Consider the following 24575-nt stretch of genomic DNA (forward strand, 5'->3'; position numbering starts at 1 on the left):
GCGGCGGCGGCGGCGGCTCTGGAATCAGGCTTTTCCTCCGCCGCCTGAAGCGAACGTGGTGTCCTCGGGGACCGGTGTGCGTGACCCAGCTCTGGCCCCCGAGAGGCTTTGGAACAGCCGGGGCCCCTTCCGTTTCTCGCGTGCACGGGCAAGTGGACGTGGAGACCGTGCCCACACCCTCAGCTCGGGAGGCAGAGATGCAGGGGTGGCAGGGAACTGGGGCCAGTGCTTGAGAGGCCTGAGCCGGAGCTGCCGCCGGGCACTCCCCGGCACTGCTGGCCCACCTCAGACCTGTCATCCCGCTTTCCCGCCCACGCACACCCCACACCCAGCGGCTGTGGCCCTGGCCATCACCACCGCCCCCCATGCTTCACTGTGTGTGTCTGGGTGTAACTCCGGAACCCGGGTTTCGCCTGGCGCCGGCATTTGGCCGGCTTGGTAGAGTTTTCCTTGCGCCCTCCTAACTCACACAGAGGGGCGCCTGTGCGCCAGGCTGCCCCCCTGAAGGCCCCGACTCCGGATCAGGGCGACTCCGGGTCAGGGCCGGGCGGCTCCCCGGGGCTTTCAGGCCTCAGCCCCAAGGAAGCTGACCTGGAGGAGATACCTGCCCCTCCAAGCCGAGGCCACCGGGAAGTCCGGCCCAGCCTCCAGAGAGCTGCTGGAAGGATGAAAGGGGAAGTTACTCTCCCCATTTAAAACTTTGTTGGTCACAACTTGGTGGCTACTTCCTGCTTCCACCATCCCACACGGGCCCAGGGTGCCCGTTTGTATACTCTCGCTCAGGGGCTGGCAAGATCGGGGCTGTGCTGGCTGGCCCTGGCTCACTATGGAGGCCTCTGGCACGTGTGTGCAGGGGATCCCTGTTGGCAGTTGTGACGGGGGAGGGGAGGCCTGGCTTGCTCCAGCAGGGGGAGCCTGGTAATGGCCAGAGGCCTGGCTGCTGCTGGTCCCTGCGCCTTCAGGGTGAGACTGGAGCCCTGATGGAGGCCGAAGTAGGGCTGCAGCGCCGAGAGGAGGTCTGTCCTTTGGTGCAGGCCCCAGGCTGAGGGGAAGAATCCTCTTGCTCATTCTAGAACCTCCCAGACATGGTGGGGCACATACCCATTTAGGGTCAGAAAAATGTTCCTTAGATGCAGGCCGATAGGTGGCTTCGGCACAAAGGGGAAAGGAGAAACCTTCCCAGGTTGAGAATTGATGGGCCCTCTTTTTCCTCAGCTCTGAATAATAGGGGTGTAAACATTCAATTACTGTGATAAGCCGTCCAGGCATGGCCCTAGTCCAGCCTCCACTCTGAATTAGATTGGCCTCTGGCTAGCTCCTGCCTGCTGAGCAGCTCCCGAGGGACTAGGGGTGAAAAACCTGGAGGGTACCCCCCAGTCAACGCAGCTACCACTAGGACAGCCTGCCCAGGGCCACTGTGGCCTCTCCAAGGGCCGGGCAGAATGCCTACTCCCTGCGGCTCTGTCAGCCCCTCACCCCACCCTAGGAAAGTGTACCCTGGAGTGTCCATGGGGATGAGAGTTCAGCTTTTAAATGTGGGATTTAAAAATAGCCTGAGTGTTTGGCCCTGTGGGCTGCTGCTTTTAATAAATGGGGGGGGGGGGAGGACAATATGTGTTACAGATTCAGCTAAGGACCTCCCGTGGCAGCAGAACCCAGGGAAGGGCTGCCCAGTAGGCCCGGCCTTTTTGCCTGAATGGGAGTGTGTGTGTCCGCATGTGTTTGTGCGTGCATGTGCGCACTGGGCATAGTATCCGGGAAGGGGGTGAGCCCAGTCAGGAAGCTCTGGCCTTAGTAACCCTCTTCTGCAGTTGGGTTTCCCAGAAGGAGACCTTCCTGGGGGGGCTGGCCACAAGTAGCTGGCGGTGCCTATTAATCCTTCTGGTCCTGTTGCAAATGCCCCTTCTGTTGAGACAGCTGAGCCTTCTTCTGAACACTTATGTAGTCCTTTGTGTGCACATGAGTTTATGTGAAAAACATAAACTCAGAGCTAGCATCTCTGCCTCCTACAGAACTGCAGTGAGGAGTCTTGTGAGTTAGTGTAAGTCAGATACTGAAAGCACATTGCAGTGTTTCTGTAGCCTCCGCTCTAGTGGATAATCTGCATTGTTCCCACAAATCCCTGCATCCAGCCGGTATTTATTTATAAGTTAGTTGAACAAATAAAGGCAGAATCTCTGTGAAAAAAATTGTGGACTTGCCCATGTGGTGGTAGGTCCATTGAGTCCTGGGGACCACCCTGTTACACTGGGACTCCTACTGCACCACTGGCTTCAAGCGTCAGCTCATGAGAGGGGACTCTGGTGTTGGTGAACTAGTTCCAGACACTGCCCTCTGACTGACCTGCTGCAGCACATGTCCTGGTCATCCTGACCCTACTGGGGACTCAGGATAGAAGAACAGGGAGTCTCCTGCCTGGAAATTTGCTCACCTGGACATTTCCTCTGGCCAAGCCCATTGGCACTAGTCCAGTGTGTGTACATGCATCAGTATGGAAGCAACCTGGGGGTTCCGGCCTTCCCTGACTCACTGATGGTTGCAGGAAATACGCAGTCTCATGGAGGGGTTGCTGCTGCACAGTAGAGCTGTGTGTGGCTGAACTAAATAAACTGCATGTTGGGCTGGAGCTAGGTGGGGTGTGCTGAAATCCCCAGTTCTTACTTAAGGATCTACATTTGCATTCGAAGCAACATTGAGAATACTGTGAGACCGTGAGCTCACTTCATGAATCAGAAGCATTACAGCATAACTTCGGTGTTGGAAACTGCTGTTTGGAATCCAGATCGCCTCCCTCCACCCCCACCACACACACTGACAGGGGCTCTCACGGTCACACAATCTGGAACAATAACAGTTAATGGGGCATCAATTCAGATTCCAGAGACATCAAGCAAAACTTGTCCACACCCTCTTCCGCCCCCACCTTGGGAACACCATTCCTGGATGGTGTGTGGAAACTAACACGGGCCCTGTCTCTCTGAAGGAAGTCTGGTGTGTGCACAGGAACCAAGCCTGGCTTGAGCAGACCTGAGTTTGTGCTCTAGCTTCTCCCTTGCTGTGTGAGTTTGGGCATTGCTTCACCTCCTGGACCTGTTTCCTCACCTTTAAAAGGGGGTGATAATAGTATTTCAGAGGGTTGCTGTGAAGGTTAAGCAAGAACTTTCAGGCCAAGTGACTGGCACATAGTAGGCACTCAGCAAATGTTCCCTACCTGGTGCAGATCCTGTTTGCCTTTTGCTCCTCCCAGGGAAGAGGGCGTATCCTGCACATGGGTAGGAGAACAGTCTCCTAGGCTGTTGGCACTTGCATCAACAAAATTCATTTTCCAATTCCCTAGGCCTGGCCCAACTGTGTGATCCACTCCCGCCTAGACTGGCCCAGACCCTAGTGCTTCTGTGTGCCTTTACGAGGGATTCAGTCCCTGCCACCTAGGGTTAAGAGCATCAACTTCCCAGAGATCACATTGTGCTCCCAGGAACCTCCCCGCCCAGGCCTCAGGCTGAACTGCTCACGTGGGTGGGGGGAAGACTGCCTTCTCCGCCTGCTGTGGAAAAAGTCCCCTTGTCTTTACTTCACCTGAAGCCTTCCAGTGTGACCTCAGTGGAGTTTGGGTGGAGCTTGGGTGGGGTTGCCCCAGCAAAGAGCATTTTGGCTTTTTCACCTATTAAAAATGTGGGGGTGTGAGGGGGCATACCAAGATATTATATAAGAAAAAAGTTACCACATGTCAGAAAAAAGCACTGGGGTTTTGCCTGGGTGGGGGTGGAGGTCATCCTGAGGGATGTCATTGCTGCCTGTGGTTTGTGTGTTTTAGGGTGGGGGGGTATGGGGGGGTGGGGAGGAGAAGGTCTGGGGGCCTGAGGTTACCCTGGCAGCGATTCTTACTCTTCCTGGAACACAGCCTTGTGCTGTGGCCCAGCCAGGGATGGTGTTCCCTGTTCCCTCTGCCTTTCTCTCCAGCCTTAGGGAACTGGTCGTAAGAGCATTACTTTTTCCAGGGAGTGCTTCTTCCTCCTGGAGTCTCAGGAAGGGGAGGGATAATCAGAGGCGAGGTTTGTCCAGATCCAGCTTGCTCGGGGACTGGGAAGTATACCAGGCTTGCAGCCAAAGGGGGTTCTCAACTTATCTGGGCAAGTGGGGGGCCAAAGAGGAGGGAGAATAATGAAGGATTTCAAGTCCCAACTTTCCCAGGCAGTTGGGCAGCAGCAGTTGTCTGCTGTTGGCAGAATTCACCAGTTCTTTGAAGGGATAGGCCTTAGAACTCAGAAATGGGCCAGAGTGAAGTGCAGCCCAGAGCCGGCCTTTCTCCCATCTCCCTTCTTCTGTGACAGGGCAGGGAGAGAGGGGCCACCCTGTTACACTCCCAGCTACTGGGAAGAGAACTGTGCCAGGCACAGTCTGCACCTCCCGGCAGCCGTGCCAGAGCTGAAACTCTTCGGGGCTCCTAGCCCCACACCTGCATTTTCAAATGAGGAAGCAGGCACTCCTCCACTCTAACCTCGGAGGGTGGAGAGGGGCGCTGCTCCTTTGTCCTGCCTCTCTGGGAGTTTGGAAGTTGGGAGGTCTGCTGCAGTGCTGGGCAGGAAGAGCCCCGAGGAATACTGTCTCGGCCCCTGGGTGTGGCTCAGTCCTCAGCTGGCTCCATAGTTATTTGTCTGTGTGTGTGAGTGAGTTTTGCGGTTGGGAGACTGGATCTGAGTGAAAGCAGAAGTACCACGCTACGTCAGCTATGTGGTGCACAGATTGGACCTTACAGGGGCTGCTGGGAGAGGAAGAAAGTGGGCAGAGGCCCTTTGCAAGGTGCCTGCTGGTGCCCTCACTGTCCTGCAGAAGTGCTTGCACACTTGAGTGTAAACAGCACTTCCATGTTACTAACAGCTGCCGTCCCTTGCTGGCTTTGGGCAGATGTGCCAAAAATAACCAGGCGGGCACTTCCACTTGTGGGACATTCGCTGTGGTGGCCTGGGGGCGGGCTCGTTTGCTCTCTGCAGGCCCTGTGTCTCTGGTATCCCTGCTCATACTTCCTGTGGCCACCCTGTCCCTGGCCTCCCTCAGGTGATGGTACCTTCCCTTTTATTGCTCTTCTTAGAGTGAGTTCAGGAGGGTGGAGGCCCATCCTTAAGAGCCTGGAAGCCTTGCCAGGAATTATCAGGGGACTCTGTCCCGCCATGTCCCTGCAGGCCCTGCTGACACAGCTGAGTCCAGGGGAGGCCTGTGCTGTGTCTGCTCCGCCTGTCGGAGGCCGCATAGCCTGCATGCCTGCAGAGCCGGACGCTGCACTGGGCCTCCTAGTGCCCTTGTGCTCCTCCTCCTGACCAGCTCTGCCTTCAGCCAGCTGTGGAACTGGAAGAATCGGACTATTCGACCCCTTGTAGGTGTTGAAACCTGATAATGATGGCGGACCTACCCGTGCCTGGCAAGCGGGGAGGAAATCACATTTACTGAGTCTTCCTTTACTTCATGCCAGCTACACCATATATGTACTAACCTCATTTGATCCCATAGTAACTATGAGATGAAGATCTTATTTATGCACTTTGCTTATAAGGAAACTGAGACTCACAGAGAGGCTGGTGATTGGAGAGGCCACTTTGCGCTCTGTCTCTTTTTACTGTGCAGCCCCCGCCCTTCTCTGGCCTATTTTCCTGAGCACAGGGAACAATGCTTTGGCCCTTGGAATGACATGCCGATTGTAGGAATTCGGCACCACTACTGATAGGGGAGATATTTTGGGCTGGGAAGGGTGGGGAAGACCTTTTGAGCCCTTTTTCTCTAAACACCTCACAAGGTAGCTTGAGTCATGAGATATTGCCATAAGGGACACAGAGAGTCAGTTGTGTGTATGGGATGGACAGAAAGGTTTGCTTTTGGCTTCCCAGAGACCTTCAGGTGGTTCCTCCCCCAAGCAGCCCAGCCTCTGTAGTCTAGAGAAGAGCCCTGGGACCCCCGGTTTGGGATAGCGTGGGTCTTGGGGCTCCCTTCCTGGATGCTCGGTCTCACCCTGGGGCCCATCATTCAGCTGACTTGGCCCAGGTCCCAGAGAGCCTGGTTGGTTACTTGGGGCTTGGGCTGGATGCTCTGCTGGCGCTTGGTGCCAAAGGCCTCTGGGTGTATTTCAGGAACAATAAAGAATAAATCAAAAAGGAGAAAAGGCCCTGCAGCAGCTGCTCAGAGACTGGAGAAACGCAAGGAATGTGTGAGCATTTGGCAAAGGCCCTGGATCTTGACCAGGGCCTGAGAAAGGGCGTGATACTGACTGACTGGTGAGTGAGGTGGCTGCTCTCTGTGCTCACTCAGCTGCCTGGTTGGGAGGCCCAGGCACTGTGCTGGGACCCCACCTCTGCTGGCAGCAAGTTTTTTGTTTCATGGTCCCTAGCAGGTATTGAGGACCCAAATCACCCCCATTCTTCTGGTCCAAATCAGCAGGATGGGGCCTCCCTGGTGGCTCAGGGATTAACATCTCAGCACTATCAAGCTGTATGCAGCTGCTGCGGCATGAGTTCAAGCCCTGGCCAGGGAGCTGACCCACATGGCGCAGCAGACCTCTCCTGTCTCGCCAGCTGCTCCCCTCAGTTTTAAATTTCAGTAGATCCACCTGTTCTGTTCCCCATTGTGTCCCTGGTGAATCCGTTCACCCTCTGCACCTCTGACCTGTAACCCAGTTATTGTATGCATAAATAAGATTTAAAAAAAAATCCAAATCAGCAGGAAAATCCCCCATTCCTACCTGCTGTCTTCTACTGCTGAACTGCCAGGTGGGGCTGCTAAAACTTGGTACCCTTGACAAAACAAAACAGAGCCCCTCCCCAACCCCTAACGGCACCCCCCCCACCCCGCCCCATGTTCTATCTTCCGGCGAGGAAGGAGAGAAAGCAAATATCTAGGACTATCTCATCTGAGGGGGTTCTGAGTGTGAAAACATCCATCTGGGAAGTCCTGGCCACAGCATTCCCCAAAGTACACAGCCATGTGTCTTGGGCAAGTCATTTCACCTCTCAGGGCTTTGTTCCATCGGCCAGGAAATAGAGGTTTGAGCCCTTATACTGGGAAGTGCAATTAGTACATGTTATTTAGGAATTTTAAGTTCTTGAAAAGAAACCCTCCAGAGAGCCCTGAGCCGGGTGGAGAGAGGTGGATGACTTTCTAGGCTGATGCTCAATCCCCTGGGGAACAGGTAGGAACCCAAACATGGAGCTGACTTGACTCAGACTTTTGGGTACCTGGGGAAAGGACAGCATCAGGGATTCCATTAGGATTCAGTGTCACCTGACAAGAAAGGGGAGAGTGGAGATTGGATTTTTAATGAGCCCCTTAGCCAGCTGTGGGTGGAGAGGAGTGTGGCTTCCTCTTGAGCAGATGTTGAACCTTCCACAGGTTGGTCCAGTGCTGGTAATAGCCAGTAGCCTCTTCATCTTCAAAGATGCTACTCTCCTCCCTCATCCAAGCAGCCAGACTTCTAGAATATCACAAAGGTTTTCAGGCCAGTTGGAGCCTCTCTCCAGGAGAAAATATGAGCAGCTGAGGCTGCTGCCACCCACCCCAGACAACCTGGTGAGGCAGCCTAAGCTGGAGGCTGGGCCTGAAACTCTGGGGAGGAAGTTGGCAGAAAGGGCTCCGCGTTCCAATTCTGACCTCACCTCTATTCTCCTAGACCTCAGGCAAGTGATTTTACCCCGTGGCTCCTCAGGTTCCTTACTGAGAAAGGGAGAGAGTAATAATACCCACCTTTCGGTCAGGATTAAACAGGATAATACATGTATAGTGTTTGGCAACTAGTCCCCTCAAGAAATGTTAGAGGTGATGATGATGATGGTGAAGTAGAAACTCTTATTGGTGTGATGTTTAGAGTTTACATAGGCTGCAGTTCTGCCGGTGTCTTGCCCAAAGGTGGGACCTGCCTAAATGGAGGCATGGAGCATTGTGACTGGAGTCCTGAACACTGGACTCTGCTCTTGACTGTGTATCCTCATGCAGGTGTCTTTCCTTCTCTGCGCTGCTTAGTGAAGGGAGAAATTGGACTAAGTGCACTCTGACATCTTTTGCTATTTCAGATCTCTTCAGATTACCTAGTTGGGCCCTGCTCCAAGAACCGGTGAATTCTGGCAACAGCAGGCCAAATTGGGGCCTCTTTTTCCATGTGGTGTAGAGACTCATTCCGTGGTGAGATCCTGCTGACCCTGCAGGGCCCACCTCACCTCTGTAGTCCTGCTGCCCCAAAACTAGGGATTTACTTAAAGTTACCCCCGACCTGGAGGGAAACTTGTTTCTGGCAGTCTAGTGTTGGGATTATTTCTTGGGGGGTGGTGTCTTAGTGTTATTTACTATGTTCTATTTGGGACTGGTCCCAGGAAGAGCAGCAGCTGGAGGGGGGAGCAGTGAGAGAGAACACGGGCATGCTGGGGGGGTTGGTCCTCCACAGTCGGTTTTTGGGGTTCTCATGTGTAATGTTCTTTTTGAGTCCCACAAGTGTAGATGTAGGGTTTTTCTAGAAAAGTGATGGAAAGAGCAGGGACTTTGAGGACAGACAAGCAAGACTGTTGCTTCTGTTGCCTTAGCAACTTAAAACTACTTCCAAGGGACATTTATGAACATGGATTAGAATATGTAAAGTGCCTAGCTTGGAGGAAGTGGTCTATAAACTCCCTTCTTTGGGGAGGGACCTGCTCTTTGGACATTCTGTAAACTGACTGGGGTAGTGAAAATGTTTGTTGCCATTTTCCCAGGGAGAAGCAGGGCTGCCTGACAAACTTTATGGCCCCACAGCCCTCTTCCTTCCCCAGTAGTTTTGATTCTGGGATCAAGCTTGCAGTCAGGTTCTGTGTGTCTGTTGTGGGGAATGAAAGGGGATTACCCAGGCATTTGCAGACTTCTGAGATCAGTGGCTTCTGCACCTAGAACTGTAAAAATTTGACCAAATGGGCTGAAAGATGCTACACATGGCCTTTCTGAGCTATGAGAACTTGATAGTTACTTCTAACCTTCATTTACTTGAAATTCCCCAAATTTCCTTTAGTTCTCCATTTTTATTTTTGTCTCCCTTTGATTGGAGAACACAACAGTGAATGATTCAACTCTTTTAAATTTATTGAGACTTGTTTTATGGCTTGATTTATCATTAATATATTCCCTGTACTCTTGAGAAAAGTTCATTCTGTCATTGATTGTCATGTTCAATAGGTATCTGTTAGGTCTAATTGCTTTATTGGGTTTAAGTCCTTTATTTTCTCGATGACCTTCTATTTAGTGGCTCTGTCCATTATTGCAAGTGTAGTGTTGACTTTTCCAACGATTATTGTTGAATTGTCTGTTTCTGCCTTTAATTCTGACTGTTTCCGCTTCATGTATTTGGGGGCTCTGTTATTAGGTGCATATATGTTTATAATTGTTTTATGTTCTTGATGAGTGGTGACTTTTATCACTATAAAATGTCCCTCTTTGTCTCTACTAGTATTTTTTGTCCTCAAGTCTATGTTGTCTAGTATCAGTATAGCCACCCCAGCTCTCTTTAGGTTACTGGTTGCCTGATAGATCTTTTTCTGTCCTTTTACTTTTAAACTATCTGTGAATATAGTTTAAATCTAAAGTGTATGTCTTTTGAAATCAGTGTGTAATTTGGATCATGTTTTGGTTTTAGCATTTATGTCTGCCATTTTGCTACTTGATTCTGTCTTATTTCATTTTTGTTCTATTACTCCACTACTGTCTTCTGTAGTGTTAAATAGATGATTTTGATTATAACATTCCATATCATTATCCTGTAAAATGAGACAAAGAAGAGCTGAGGGTTAAATGAGTTGTTGTCTTGAAATGCTTTTAGCACAGTGCCTGGCAAACAATACATTTGCCTGCAATGCTTATAGTTCAGTGAACTCTGGCATTCAGCTGGGCCTCAGCTACCGTAAGAGTACCATGGTCAACCCTAGGGTGAGCTGAGAGCAAAGTCCACTCAGGGCCCCATAGGATCCCTTGTGTCTCTTAGGCGGGACATGACACTCTGGCAGCTGATTCTTTTTTTTTTTTTTAAGATTTATTTATTTATGCATACAGAACTGGGGTACAGGCCAGAGTTGCAGGGGCGGTGAGAGGGTGGGGGAGCAGAACAGGTTGACTGACGAAGTACATTGCTGAGGGGAGCAGCGGGTGGGTCAGGAGAGGTCTGTCGCGCCATGTGGATCACCTCCAGGGGCAGGGATCGAACTCATGCTGAAGTGGCTTTAGCTTCTTAGTGCTGTGCTTTAACCCACCATGCCACCAGGGAGGGCCTCTGGCAGCTGATTCTTATGGGGATCAAGGAGAGGTAGGTTCTTGAAAATTGAACTATACTATGCCAGAAATTGACCCTCTCATTTTCCCCGCAAATCCAGCTCCTGGTCACCATCTGGATTGCTTATGAAGCATTGCAAATTTCTCACCCAGCTCCCTTACCATCACCTTACCCAGAGTGGGTTTGAGAAAAATTGCTTGACACATCAGCAAAAGGCTAAGACCGAGAGTTTGGAGTTACCAGGCTTGGATTAGAATCTTGGCTTTTCACTTGTGATCTGAGGCCGTAACCTAGAACAAGTACTTTTCAGAGTCAACCTCTCCTCATGTTTCAGGTGGAAATAAGTGGTTATAAGCAGCCCTAACACAGATTGGGCATGTGGGTAGTGTTTGTGGCTCCTATGTTATGTGGCAGTTGCTCATTACAAAAGTGTTTCTTTGATTCCTGGACATAGGCCTGGTCTACCCAGCTCACCCTCGTTAAGTGAGTGGTGGCTTTTGAACCAGATACCCGGTCCACTGCCTTCCCTATTGGGCTACAGTGCCTCCACCCTCTGCTTCTCCCAACCTCAGTGCAGAAATTAGAGAACTGAAGAAGCTTTATGGAACAGTGGTTAACACACAGTATAACAGTGTGGCAGCATGAAGATTCTGAAAGAGTGAGAACAGTATGTGCTAGAGGGCTGCACAGAGGAGGAAGACTTTGAAAGAAGGTACATTGTCAGTGAAGGCAGGACCTTCAGGCAGGGGGAAAGTTCCAGCAAAGGCTCAAAGTCAGGGAATCTCCTTGGTCCCTGTTTCCCTCTGGCTCCTGCATGAGCCACCTTTCATTGCAATCAGTGTGTGTTTCTGTCTCCAACTGAAGCTCTGTGAAGTTAAGAGACTGCTTTGTCTTCCCAGAGCCTGGTTTTTACAGCCAGTGCTCAGCAAATGCTTTTTGAGTGGTTGAAGGGGTAGTAGACAAACCTGTGGGGTTGCAGAGAATGCTTGCATAGGGAGGAGGGAGGGGGCAGGGAGAGGCCGGAAGGTGCCCTTCTCTGTATCTTGGCCTGGAGCTGGTTTGACATTGGGGCTCAGGCACAGATTCTAGATATCCCTGTCCTCCACCTGCTAGGGAGCCAGGCCTGTTCAGAGGGTAGGAAGGAACTGGTGCAGCCTCTGGGGGCATGAGCTGCTCCTTAGTTGGGGCCTGTAAGGAGATCATGACCCCTCCTTTTCCCCATGAGACTCTAGAGCTTCTGTTCAGGAACTTGCTGTAGGACATTGTTGTATCTCTTGTATAGAAAGCCCAAACCGGCCCTCCCTGGTGGCGCAGCGGGTTGAAGCACTGCACTGAGAAGCTGAAGCCACTTCCTTATGAGTTCGATTCCCGCCTGCCCCAGAGGAGACCACATGGCGTGGCAGACCTCTCCTGACCCGCCCGCTGCTCCCCTCAGCAGTGTGCTTCGTTGATCTGCCTGTTCTGCTCCTCACTCTGTCTCACTGCCCCTGAGTCTCTGGCCTGTACCCCAGTTCTGTATGTACAAATAAATAAATGAAAAAAAAAATTAAAAAATTAAAAAAAAAAAAAAAAGAAAGAAAGAAAGCCCAAACCTGCCAGCTTAAAACTTACCCACTTTGGGATTCCTGAGTCCTATTGGAAGGGTTTTCTTGGGCTGCCATAATCCTTTACCTCTAGGAGGGAGGGAGCCAGTCTCCCCAGTGTGGTCGAAACTTTGTCATTGGCTATGACTCTTGTTTTCTCTGTGCCTCAACTTCCCCTTCTGTAAAACAGACCTGCTTGTCCTGGCTTCTCATGGACATCCTGGGGGTGTTTTCAGGGCCTAAGGGTTGGGGATAGATGCTTGAATGAAGCCCTGAGGGTGCCTCCGTATGCAGTGAGATTTCTCTCTCCCACATACCCCTTTAAAGGCATCTTAGTGTTGGCCTTTTTACCATCAAAGCTTGAACTGCAGCCACTTGAACCCTGGCAAACCCTTCGGAACTTCGCAGCTGATGGCAGCAACCCAGGATATATGTGACTCCCAGGCCTATGGGCCCGGGCTCTGCACTTCAGAGCTGAAGTTCAGTCTAGAGAAGTGATAATCCAAGGACTCTCTCTGGATTGGGAACAGGCAAGTCATAGACCTTCTCTCTCATGCCCCCAGGGCAAGTGACTCTCTAGGAGGCATGTTGTAGTCTCTGTTGCTGGCATTCCCTTCCTTCTTGGCTTGCAAACCCCTTGAAAACAAGAATTTATGTGTCTGGTGGCTTGGAGAAATGGGGTCTTTCAGCCTGGGTGTGCACTCCCAGCCAGAAGGGTGCAGACAGCATCGCCAGTGTTTGCATTGTGTCCCAAGGGGAAGGCCCATCTATGGCTGGGCAGTCCTAACGGGCTGAAGATGACAATTGCAGGTCACTTGCCCAGCCTGTCTGCTGCCAGAGAGGCCTGAGAGAGATTGTCCAGGATCTAAGCCTGGACCAGAGGGCTACTATGGTTCTCTAGGAAGGACCCCTTAATCCTTGCGGGCACCTGTGTGTATCTTGAGGCCCAGCCCAGCCACATTAGGGTGTCGGGTAAACAGTGCACGGCTCATGTCTCTGGTGCTGGTGTCGCTGGTGTCGGCAGAGGTGGGAATTCCGCCTTGGGCAAAGCCTAGGAACAGTGGTGGGCTGATACTTCTCCAGTTGTTGTGCATGTGGCATGGGGCAAGTAACCATCAAGGGGCAAGTGGCTTGGAGGAAGTAATTGGAGAGGATTTGCTGAGTTGAAGGGGTCTGGGGACACTGTCGGGGAGGGCGGAGTTAGGAGGTTCGGCCCTTTTCATTTCATCTCCGCTCGTGGGAAGCTCTGAGACGTACCCAGGAGAGATCCCGGAAATCAGGGCGGGGCAGGAGCCCAGGGCGGACACTCTGGCCATGAGTAGTGCCTCTGTCCAGGCATACGCTGACTCACCTTGAATACAGGCTTAAATGAGCATCCCAAGAGGCAGATACAAGTCAAGTGCCAAGGTCCAACGGTCTGCAAACTCTGCCCTGTGAAACTTGCTTTCTTTGTCTGGGGACAGAGAAATAGGCACCTTGAATTTGGAGTGTTGAATGCAATTGTAGGGTTTAGGAGGTGCTATGGATTCAGTGTAGTCCCTGGCTCAGCCTTGGGGTCAGGAAAGATTTCCCAGAGGAAGAAGCATCTGAGGCCTGAAGGATGAGTCATACTTGACCAGATGAGAAGGATGCAAGGTGTCCTAGGTGGAGGTTCTCCCTGGTCAGTGGCCTGAAAGCAAAGCAGGAACAGAACATTGTAGGCCCTGAACAGCTGGCTCAGTCATAGAGTGTTCCGACAGGTGGCAGGAGCCAAAGTCTGCAGGGATTGTGGGCAGGGAGTTTAGACTTTGTCCTAAGATAGCCTCTTTGGTGCTCAGAGACTGGCTGGCCTGCAGATTCAGGGCTTATTTTGCCTTGAGTGGGAAACACATGAGTTCTGACACCCTACTTCCTGTTGCTGAGCTAGTAGAGCCGAGGGTGCCCCAGGTTGTGAGAGCAGGAACTTGGAGTATTAACCTCCCAGCACCAAAGGTGCCCTCTTACCCAGCTCTCATGCCCAAGTAAGAGCGGCACCCTGTGGCCACTGCACCAAACTGGACACTCTTACCTGTATAATCTTGACTCCTAATAACCTTATCTCCCAGAAGCCACCCTAAATGCCCCAAAACTTGTAGGTGGCCTTGGTCCTTTCAGTGGCTGTGGCCTGTCCTACTGCCCTGTGGTGAGGGCTCATTGGACTCTCCTAGCTAATGATGGGGGAGCAGCTGTGCTGCTCACAGCCCATGGGGAGCGATGTGTGTGAATTGCCATCCCTGGGGGGCACAGTGTTACCATCAGCACAGAACACCCAAAAGTGTTCCCTAATGTGTCTGTAAAACACGTATGTGGGTTCGTTACTGAACCCATCGAGTCTCCTGAAAGCCTCCGAAGTCCCTGGCCATTGGCATCTGTCCAGAGCATAGTATTTGTGAATCTGGTCAGGGATTGGTTGCAGCATTGAGGAGGAGGGAAGAGTAAACAAGACCTATGACAGTCAGGCAGATAGAATGGGTTGCGGAGTCAGGGGCCCCCGCGGTGACTGTGGGTTTCCTTCTGCAGTGTTCAGTGTTCATCTATTGTCAGACGCAGAAGGTGAGCCGTCTGCAGAGTTCCTCATGACACCCGCTTCCCTGCAGCGCTGGGGAGTTGGCCCACAAGTCTGTGGCCTTGGCAAAAGAAGACTTCCATCTTCTTCCTCACTATAAGGAAGGCCAGGTTGACTTCCACCTGAGGGGCAGAGGGTTGAGGCAAGAGAAATGGGAGGAGGTGGCTCAGCTCTGCCCAGACATGCAGGTGGCGAGGTATGTGTGACATGTGACAGCTGGAAGCCCCGTCAGTGGCCACAGAACTGAGCCAGGGAGGGCTTGCTAGGGCTGGAGAGGCCAGGAGCAGAGGCTGGGACCTCAGTGGCCAGTGCCATCTCAGGCCTCCTCTCTGATGATTCCCCTTCTCGTAAAAGCGGGTAGGTATCTCAGCTACACCTGGGGAGAACAGGATGGGAGAGGTTACCTGCCTGCAGTTCCAGCAAGGGTAAGGAAACTCTGTGTACAGAAAATCCTTGTTCTGAGATGGAGAGTGGGAAGGGACGTTTGGAGAAAGACCCAGTGTCTTTGTGGCATGTCTTCGGGATGAGAAATAAGCTCTTGGTCTTGGCGTCAGACAGCTCTAGCTTCCAGTCCTGGTTCTGCCACATAATTACCGTGTGACTATAGGCAGGTTCCTTAGCCCCACTGAGCCTCATCTAACTCACCTGTGAAATGGAGGTTAAAATAATAGTGCATCATGCATCACGCTGCTGCACGCCTGTGGAAGGAATTCGCTGCATGCAGAATGCTTCGGACCTGCCTGGTGCAGGTGCGTGCTGCTGTGCTCCTGCTGCAGCACCTCCCTGCTGCAGCACCTCGTCCGATGACTGACCCTGCGGCCTTGGTGCATCTCCCCCCGCTGGTCCAGGGCCCCTAGGCACCGTCCACTTTTCTCCCCATGTCCCAGACAATGAGTGGACTCTCTCCTACGAGGGTCTCAGGACTGGTGTCCATGTTCTTTGCACTCTTAGCCTCCCGTGAGGGTGGCAGAGAGGCCTCTGTAGCAGGAAGTGTGTCGATGTTGCAGCCTTCCCATTATTGGCCCCCTTGATTTCTTCTGAGCAAGTCCTGTCTCCAGCTTTGGAAACGTGTGATATCCTGAGGATGGCCCTCCTTGGTGTGTGTGGGGTGAGGGGGAGGAGCTGACTTGTGGGACCCATTCACAGACGGCACCTGGGCCCCTGTGTCCCCTCACCAGACCCCTGTGCACCCAGGCCGTCTGCCCTGTGGGGCTTCCCTTCCTCCAGGCCCTGAGCCCCAGGCTCCCAGGCTGAGATGGGGGGAGGTCTGTGTCTGGGGAGTGAGGGGAGGCTCAAGCCCTTGTGAGAATGGGGGTGGGAGCCAGACCAGGGAGTTGCTGTGGGGGCCTCCTCCCCCGCTCAGAGCGCTCTCCCGGTCTAGCCTCTGCAGACACGCACTTCTTGTTCATTTGTGCCGATCGGGGAGGCAGAGCTGGCCTCACAGTGATGCCCAGCGTTGTTTTAAGTCCGGGGACGGACTGGGGTCTCTGCCCTGAATTGGGCTGGCCGGCAGGTAATGAGATCTGAAAAGCAAGAGAAATGCTGCTTGTTCAAAGGGTTGTTGCTGTGGCCGACCGCAGTGCTCTGCTTGTCCAAATCCTCCCACTCCTGTCTGGAGGGGTGAGTGGGGGGCAGCGGGGTGACTTAGATGCTCAGTCTCCGCCCCTCCCCCCCCTCCTGTGAAGACAAAGGGGGTGACCGTGGGGAGACTCTCACTCATTTCAGGGCCAGGAACTGAGGAAGGAAATGGAGGAGGAAGTTCCTCCCCTCATGGGTGCTGGGTGAAAGTGAAAGGCCGGCAGGCTGGAGTGAGTCACTGCAGCCGCCGAGGGGAGGGGTAGGGGTGGGGAGTTGCGGAAGCCTGCACCGGAGTGATAGCACCTCAGGCTCCCTGGGGCCGGGACCGTCACCGGTGTGGCCAGGCTCCTGCCGAGAGCCTGCCCGCGGTACCGCCCAGGCCTCTGTTCTGACTGGTTTCCTGGGAACTCCCTGGCTGCGAAAACCAACTGGCAGTGGTAGGAGCTGAGCTCTGAGATCTCCCTGGACCTGTAGATTTGCTTCCCAGACCTCTCCTAGCCAGACTGACCGAGGACAGTCTGAGTGTGGGGAGAGGTAGCTCTCACACCTACCAACTTCTCAGGTAGGAAACAAAAAACCCCTCTCGGAAGAAAGAAAAAGTCTAAAAATACGTACACATTAGATATGCATGCATGTTACGCATTTTATTATTTATGCATCTGTAATAAAAATACGTGTGTGTTACAAAATAGTGGTCTTGCTTCTTTCTGTGCTGTAGCAGGATAAATAAAACAACCTGTTGTCTTTTTCAGAATCTCGTTAGAAAACAAACGACAGAAATGCCATAAGCACCGTAGTCGTGCCATGTTGTAGCCTCAGTCCCAGCCGTCCCCACCCTTCAATATTGTACTTGTCCTACTCCCCTGCTGGACTGCCAGGAGCTCTCTGGCAGTGGAGGTGGGTAGGTGGGGACTGCTGGCCAGCAACCAGTCAGGATCCCGCCTTCAGCCCGCCTGGGCTGCCAAACAGGTTCTGTGCTGGTTTGGGGACGACTCTGGCTCTGCAGTCTCACCCAGCAGCTCCTCCCAGGGGTGGGGCTAGTGCTGCACCCACCCTTCTGGGGCCTCACCTACTAGTCTCTGTGCAAAGGCCTGGAGCATAAGGCAGGGCCCCAAACTCTGCAAGGGACTCTGTGGGGCTCCTGACCCTGGGGCTGCGCATGGCAGTGACCCTGTTCCCTCTACTTCCTGTGTCCCGGGGTGCTTAGGGCACCCGAAGGTGCACTGGCTGGCTGTGTAAAGCCCCACTTGCATCTTGTAGAGAGGGCAGATGTGAGACCTGGCAGAGGCCTCAACAGAGAAGGAGAGAGCCCAACATGGCCTTTGTCACCTCTCTCCCCAGCTTGACCACATGGGTTCAGGCTGGATTTCTGTGCCACTTGTCCCTTGGCGGGGCACAAGTCACACAATCCTGTATAGCAATCTCAGCACCTAAGCAGGCAGGGGAGGAGAAGGGACGAGGGAGAGTCACAGAGCCTGGCAGGCTGCCCAGCGCCCTGCCTCCTGCCTCACCTGTGCTGCTCCGTGTGGCCTTCAGCTTGCCCCTGTGAGGCCCGAGGGGTCCCCCTCCCTTTTGGGCCGACTCCCGAGATAGCCTGACACGATCACTCTTCTGTCTGCAGGCTTCCGGGCCCTGAGGCATCATGAAGCGGGAAGAGTAGCCGAGCCCAAGAGCCTCTCCACCAAGAGGAAAGGAAGGACCAGCCCTTCTGTCTTCCGGGCCGACGGCACCACCCCGCATTTGCCTTCATTCCCACTGACTCCTGGACTTGAGCGGGCCCCAGCAGGACCTCCCCCCTCGCAGGGGATGGACAGCCAGTGACTTAGGTCTCACTGCCAGGGCCCTGTTGGCCACACCATGAACCTCCAGGCCCAGCCTAAGGCTCAGACTAAGCGGAAGCGTTGCCACTTTGGGGACCAGGATCCAGCTCCCAAGGAGCAGCCCCCACACCTGCAGGCCCCCCCACAGCCGCCGGCCCCTCCACAGTCCTCTAGAGTGAAAGAGGAGTCTTACTTTGGGCACGAGGGTCCAGCAGGGGCCACCTCCGCCTCCCAGCCTGTGGAACTGCCCCCTTCCAACAGCCTGGCCCTGCTGAACTCTGTGGTGTATGGGTCTGAGCGGACCACGGCGGCCATGCTGTCCCAGCAGGTAGGCTCGGTCAAGTGGCCCAACTCCGTGATGGCTCCAGGGCGGGGGCCGGAGCGTGGAGGGGCTGGAGGCGTGAGTGACAGCAGCTGGCAGCAGCAGCCGGGCCAGCCGCCACCCCACTCTGCGTGGAACCGCCATGGCCTGCCCCTCTACAGCGGACCCAAGGGGAGCCCTCATCCTGGCATGGGGGTCTCTACCTACTATAACCACCCTGAGACACTGAAGCGGGAGAAGGGAGGGGGGCCGCAGCTTGACCGCTACGGAAACGCAGTGCACCCCATGATGCCACAGAAGCTGCAGCTGGATGTAGGGCAGCCCCAGGCGCCCCTGAACTCGTTCCACGTGGCCAAGAAGCCCCCCAACCAGACCCTACCCCTTCAACCTTTCCAGCTGGCATTTGGCCATCAAATGAACCGGCAGGTCTTCCGGCAAGGCCCACCGCCTGCCAACCCCGTCGCGGGCTTTGCACCACAGAAGCAGCAGCAGCAGCAGCAGCAGCAGCAGCAGCAGCAGCAGCAGCAGCAGCAGGCGGCAGCCCTGCCCCAAATGCCGCTCTTTGAGAACTTCTACTCTATGCAGCAGCCACCCTCGCAGCAGGCCCAGGACTTTGGCCTACAGCCAGCCGGGCCACTGGGGCAGCCCCACCTGACTCACCACAGCATGGCACCCTACCCTTTCCCTCCCAACCCTGACATGAACCCAGAACTGCGCAAGGCCCTCCTGCAGGAGTCGGCCACACAGCCTGTGCTACCTCAGGTCCAGATCCCTTTCCCCCGCCGCTCTCGCCGCCTCTCTAAGGAGGGTGTCCTGCCGCCCACCACTCTGGATGGGGCTGGCACCCAGTCTGGGCAGGAGCCCACCAGCAACCTGTTCCTACATCACTGGCCCCCGCAGCAGCCACCACCTGGCACCCTGGGGCAGCCTCATGCTGAAGCTCTGGGATTTCCAATGGAGCTCAGGGAGTCGCAGTTGCTGTCCGACGGGGAGAGGCTGGCACCCAACGGCCGAGAGCGGGAGGCTGCTCCCATGGGCAGTGAGGAGGCCATACGGGCAGTGGGCACAGGGGACTGCGGGCAGGTGCTACGTGGTGGGGTGATCCAGAGCACACGGCGGAGGCGTCGGGTGTCCCAGGAGGCCAATTTGCTGACCCTGGCCCAGAAGGCAGTGGAGCTGGCCTCGCTGCAGAATGCAAAGGTGAGTGACACTGGGTGGGAGCTGGACCTGGCAGAGGGCAGAGAGCCAAGAGAGGAGAGCAAGGGATTACAGGCCCCATGGGGGCAGTTTTCTCAGTTTTTGAAAGAAGTGTATGGATTCATACATTTCAAGGAATTCTGAATTCCCTGCATGCAAAGAATGCATCTGACCTGAAGGGAAGATGGGCTTTATATACCAGGGGGTAGGCAGGAAAGTGCAGTACACCACTGTAGGTTGAGTAGAGGAAAGCACTTCCAGATGCAGGATGCTAAAGACAACGTGGCATGCCATACAGGTGATGATACTTGTCAAAATGCATGCAACTGTAATTAAAACGGGTGCATTCTGTTGATGTAAATTATACTTCAGTAAAGTTGATGTCAAAGGCAAGACAAAAATGATGGGAAAGAAGAATGGACAGAAATTGGACACCTGTGTGGTCCTGGAGATTCTTATACTTGCTCACAAGTATAGAGGGCTGCTCATTTGTTCCCATTTTTATTGCTAAAGAGGGATTTCCCGAGGTTCCAAAGCTCCGCTTGAAGCCTACTGTCTGCATCTAAAACTGGTTGATGCTTGCCTCTTCACCTGCATACATACAGGCGTGAACCCTATGTCTGTAGGACCAGGCTGCAGAATTTGCACTGTGCTTCAGGACAGCCTGACTTCTGTTTACCCATTTGCCAGTGGGGAAGTCGATGCAAAAATCACCCTTATCTTGCCCCAGGGTTCTTTGCTTATTTTGTTTTGCAGAGATGCGTTTTGAATATTTATATACTATTTTATGTGCCATTCACTATGCAAGCCAGAGAAAACACATCCGTAAGCCATTGTGACTGATGTAGCCATGGGGGCCCTTGTTCCAGGCCAAGAAGAGAGACCTGGCAGAAGGGGGGTTATGAAGAGCATTTGGGAATGTGGTGGGAGAAAAGAAGGTCAGGGAAAGGCCAGGTTGTCAACCGCCACTGGGAGCCATTCTCGGTCTTTGAGTCCCTGAATCAAATGGGACTGGGGCCCTGGACCAGCAAATCGGGGCTTATCTTCTAAACCTCAATCCATTCACCCTCCCTCCCTTTCTCCAGGATGCCAATGGCTCTGAGGAGAAGCGGAAAAGTGTATTGGCCTCTACTACCAAGTGCGGGGTGGAGTTTTCTGAGCCTCCCTTAGCGGCCAAGCGAGCGCGAGAGGACGGCGGGATGGCGCCCCTCATCATCCCGGTGTCTGTGCCTGTGCGGACTGCGGACCCCACCGAGGCAGCCCAAGCTGGAGGTGTTGACGAGGACGGGAAGGGCCCAGAACAGAACCCCACTGAGCATAAGCCGTCCGTCATTGTCACCCGCAGGCGGTCCACTCGGATCCCCGGGACTGATGCCCCAGCCCAGGTATGAGAGGCTCCCCACCCACGTACCTCCAGTGCCTGAGTGCTCTGGGGGGCCTCACTCCCTACGAGGAAAATGAAATTGTGGCAGCATAGGGGGATTCAAGCATTCCAAGGGGACACTACAGTCCAAACCCAACCGCAGCAAGGACACTTCCAGGGGACAATGAGTCAGTTTTGAACTCATTGAAGGTGGGGCTATGGCCAAGCATCTGGGATGTGTGAATCCTTTCTTTCCAGTGCTGAAAGTTTTGCTTGAGCCTGATAGGTGAGGCACTGGGGTGCAGAGTGTGTGTTCTGGCAAAAGAAACACGCATTGAAGTCTCCCACCGAGATTAAGGTTTTTGTCTACTCTTTGGGTTGCTTTATTTGTTTCTGTACATTTTGATGTGATGAACTGGATGAGACACTTTAGGAAATGTTTGTTTTTTTATCTTCAATCATCTTTTTGCCTGTTAGTCTACTTTGTCAACTGTTTAGATTTCTTTGGTCAGTGTTTGGGAGGTGGTGGGCTGAGAGTTAGATCTTTTCCCCCTTTATGACTTTCAGCTTTTCCATATCCTTCTACTTGAAGGTGTATCTTTCAAGTGGCATTTAATTGGGGTTTGTTACTATCCGGTCCGACAACCTGTGTCATTTAATTAGAGCATTGATAGTTTACATTTAATGTAATTACTGACATACATGGGTTTAACTCTGCCACCTACTGTTTGTTTTCTGTTTACCCATCCTGCCTTTCCTATGTGCCTTTCCTGCTCTTTCTCCTTTGGATTGATTAGGTTTGTTATTCCATTTTCCCTCTATATTAATTTATTAATTATATAATGATTACTCTTCTGGTGATTACTCTGCCAGCCTTTATTCCCTCCCCCCGCAACATGAATTTCTATGAGAGAGCTAACTCCTACAGAAAAGATTTGAGTGACTATTTCCTTAGTTCTCTGGAGGATGAGCTAATATCATTCAAGATATATCAGAGTGAAGCCAGCCCACTGTATACAGGGAATGCCTTACAGCACCAGGGCTTAATTTTCTGGTTGAGAATACTAGAGATTAAAACATGACTTCTTAGCTATGGAATTCTATTATAGATTAGTACTTTGCCTTTCCTAAACAATGCAAGCTTCTTTAACTCCATTTTCCACCAGACCTTAACTCTAGTTTCCTAGTTATGGACAGGCATATTTGTTCTCTGTATTTTAACACCAAAGGACATTGTAACATTGCTGTTCAGTCGTTCATTTTAGATTTATTCAAATACTTAGCATTTTTGTTGCTTTCTGTTTCTTCTCGTATTTCCAGCTTCCACCTCAGATATTTTCTATGCAATACGTCGCTTGAAGAACATTTATCGTATTTCCCTTAGTGGGAAGTGTTAGTGATGAATTTTTTTTTAGTATTTATTTATACATATAAGAACTGGAGTACAGGCCAGAGTTGCAGGAGTAATGAGAGGATTCACCAGAGACAGAGTGGGGAGCAGAACAGGCAGATGGATGAAGTACACTGCTGAGGGGAGCAGTAGGTGGATCAGGAGAGGTCCGCCGCGCCTTGTGGGTCATCGCAGGGGATCAAACTTGTGGTGAAGTGGCTGCAGCGAGCTTCATGGTGCTGCACTTTAACCCATTGCACCACCAGGGAGGGTCCTAGTGATGAATTTTATTCATCTTTGATTGACTGAAACTGGTTTTACCTTATTTGGGAAGGACAACTTTGCTGCATACAGAATTCTGTGTTAATAGTTATTTTCTGAGGATATTATTCCATTTTTTTCCAAGCTTCCATTATAATTATTGTTTTGAGTAGACACAAAGCCACACTTTTGCTCTTTTGAAGGTAGTTATCTTTTTACTTTTGCTTTAAGATGAGGTGATGGGATGGGGGTAGGAGGCATTCAGTAATTTTGCTGTTATACCTAACTATGGTTTTATTAATATTTGCCATTTCGGAGTTTGTAGTACTTCTTGAATATTTCTTCTGCCCATTTTCTGTCTCCTCTCCTGTGGCACCAATTACAAATTTATCGGTGCTTTTTACCAGGTAGCCCTTATTTTATCTGTCATGCATTTTTCTATATTTCTCCCCTTTTTTCAATCTCATCTTTCATTTTATTATCTCTCTTTTACTGCATGTAATATTTTGTTAGGCTTGTTTGCTGACTTATTATTTTTATTTATTTTGTTTTTCAATTGCCAAGATTCCCTTTGGTTCATTTTTAGAGTTTTGAGTTCTTTGATGAAATTCTCAATCTTGCCTTTTATTTTCTTGTATAATTTAACTCCAATAATGAATCTCCCTGGGTCTATTTCTATTATCTTGTATTTTTTTTTTAATTATATCTTCCATTCTGGTATTTCTGATTTTTTTAATAAGATTTACTTAATTATGCATACAGAACTGGGGTATAGACCAGAGGTACAGGGGCAATGAGAGGATTCACCAGAGACAAAGCAGGGAGCAGAATAGGCAGATGGACAAAGTACACTGCTGAGATGAGCAACGGGTGGGTCAGGCCAGGTCTGCCATGCCATGTGGGTCCCCTCCAGGGTGGGGATTGAACCCACTCTGAAGCAGCTGCTGCTCCCTTGCAGTGCTGCGCTTTAACCCATTGCACCACCAGAGAGGACCTATTTGAATATTTTTTACTGAATGTGGAACATTATATATGAAGAATTTTTTTAGTAACTAAAGACTCTGGATAATGTTCTCTTCTTCCAGAGAGGATTTATCTTTGCATCTGACAGGTAGCAAAGAGCACTAGCAATCCCATATTGTTTTAATCAGATTGAAATGAGATGATTTGAAGCTAGGTGCTAATCTATGTAAAAACTAGTCATATTTCCACAGGGATTACAATTAGGATAAAAAAAATGTACAAAATGATGTAAAAATAAACTATATTATTATAAAAAAAAAAACTAGTCATATTTCTGATTCAGCTTTACTCTAAAGATACAATCCTGTGGATTCCTAATCGAAGGCCTGAGAGTTTACCAAGCTCTGCTCCCTTGACAAGGCCTGAACTCCGATTTTTATTCTGCCAACCCCTTTAATTTACTAGAAAATGCTACTCAGTTTCTCAGCCTCACAGATGCCTTGTCAGCACCCTTAAAGATAACACACTTCATATGCTGGGTTTACCACTTGGACTTTTTTTCTGGATCTTGGCTCTTTAATTCTCGGGCAATTTATTTGCTCTCTGATACCTTCAGAAATGTAGCCTTTACGTTAAGTCTGGATGTTCTGATTCTCAGCTGGTGAGCTGTCCTGCTTGCTTTCCCCACATAACAGAAGGGGGGGCCCAAGGCCAAGGTCATGGTGGGCAGGACAGTCTCTGCTCTCTAGGATCTTGTTCTCTGATTGGAAGAAAGTTTCTGGGAGATGCTGGAGGGCTGGACAGTTTTTCTGAAGAGTGAGCAGGAGGGAGACTGAGCAGCTACACAGCTCAATGTGCCCATTTCACAGATGAGAAAACAGGTCCAGAAAAGGCAGGAGATTTACCTAAGGCCAGACAGCCAAGTCAGGCAGAGCAAATCCAGAGTTTTGATCTTCTGAATCTCTGCCCCTCAGGTATTTTTACACTTTTTGAGGGGGGGGTGAGGGTGTTTACTTTCTGCTGTTTATTTAGTTCTTTATTTGTTCTTTGTAGACTTTTCAGTGTTGCCCAAAAGCTTAGGAATAGTATAAGAACCCCAGTATTTGGGGGCTATGGTATAAGAACCCCAATATTTAGCCATCATCTAGCTTTAGTAGTTCTCAAAATATAGCCAACCTTCTATTTATATCTCCACTTAGTCTCACCACTAGAATTTAGGAGAAGCAAATCTCAAATACCACATACTCATT

At 51.6% G+C, this 24575-nt stretch overlaps 1 protein-coding gene across 2 annotated transcripts in view; it reads left to right on the top strand.

Annotated features, from left to right (window-relative positions):
* The window catches only part of ELMSAN1 (ELM2 and Myb/SANT-like domain containing 1), a 40294-nt gene that overhangs the window by 886 nt on the left and 14833 nt on the right, over positions 1 to 24575 (top strand). For both annotated transcript variants that reach the window (XM_012724614.1, XM_004681705.2), the window contains exons 2-3: positions 17631 to 19351; positions 20434 to 20733. In XM_012724614.1, the coding sequence (XP_012580068.1) occupies positions 17867 to 19351; positions 20434 to 20733 (1785 nt within the window). In that variant the 5' untranslated portion in view covers positions 17631 to 17866. The remainder of the gene's footprint in view (positions 1 to 17630; positions 19352 to 20433; positions 20734 to 24575) is intronic.

This window comes from Condylura cristata, unplaced genomic scaffold, assembly GCF_000260355.1.
Source record: "Condylura cristata isolate star-nosed mole 26May11 unplaced genomic scaffold, ConCri1.0 scaffold00013, whole genome shotgun sequence".
NCBI lineage: Eukaryota > Metazoa > Chordata > Mammalia > Eulipotyphla > Talpidae > Condylura > Condylura cristata.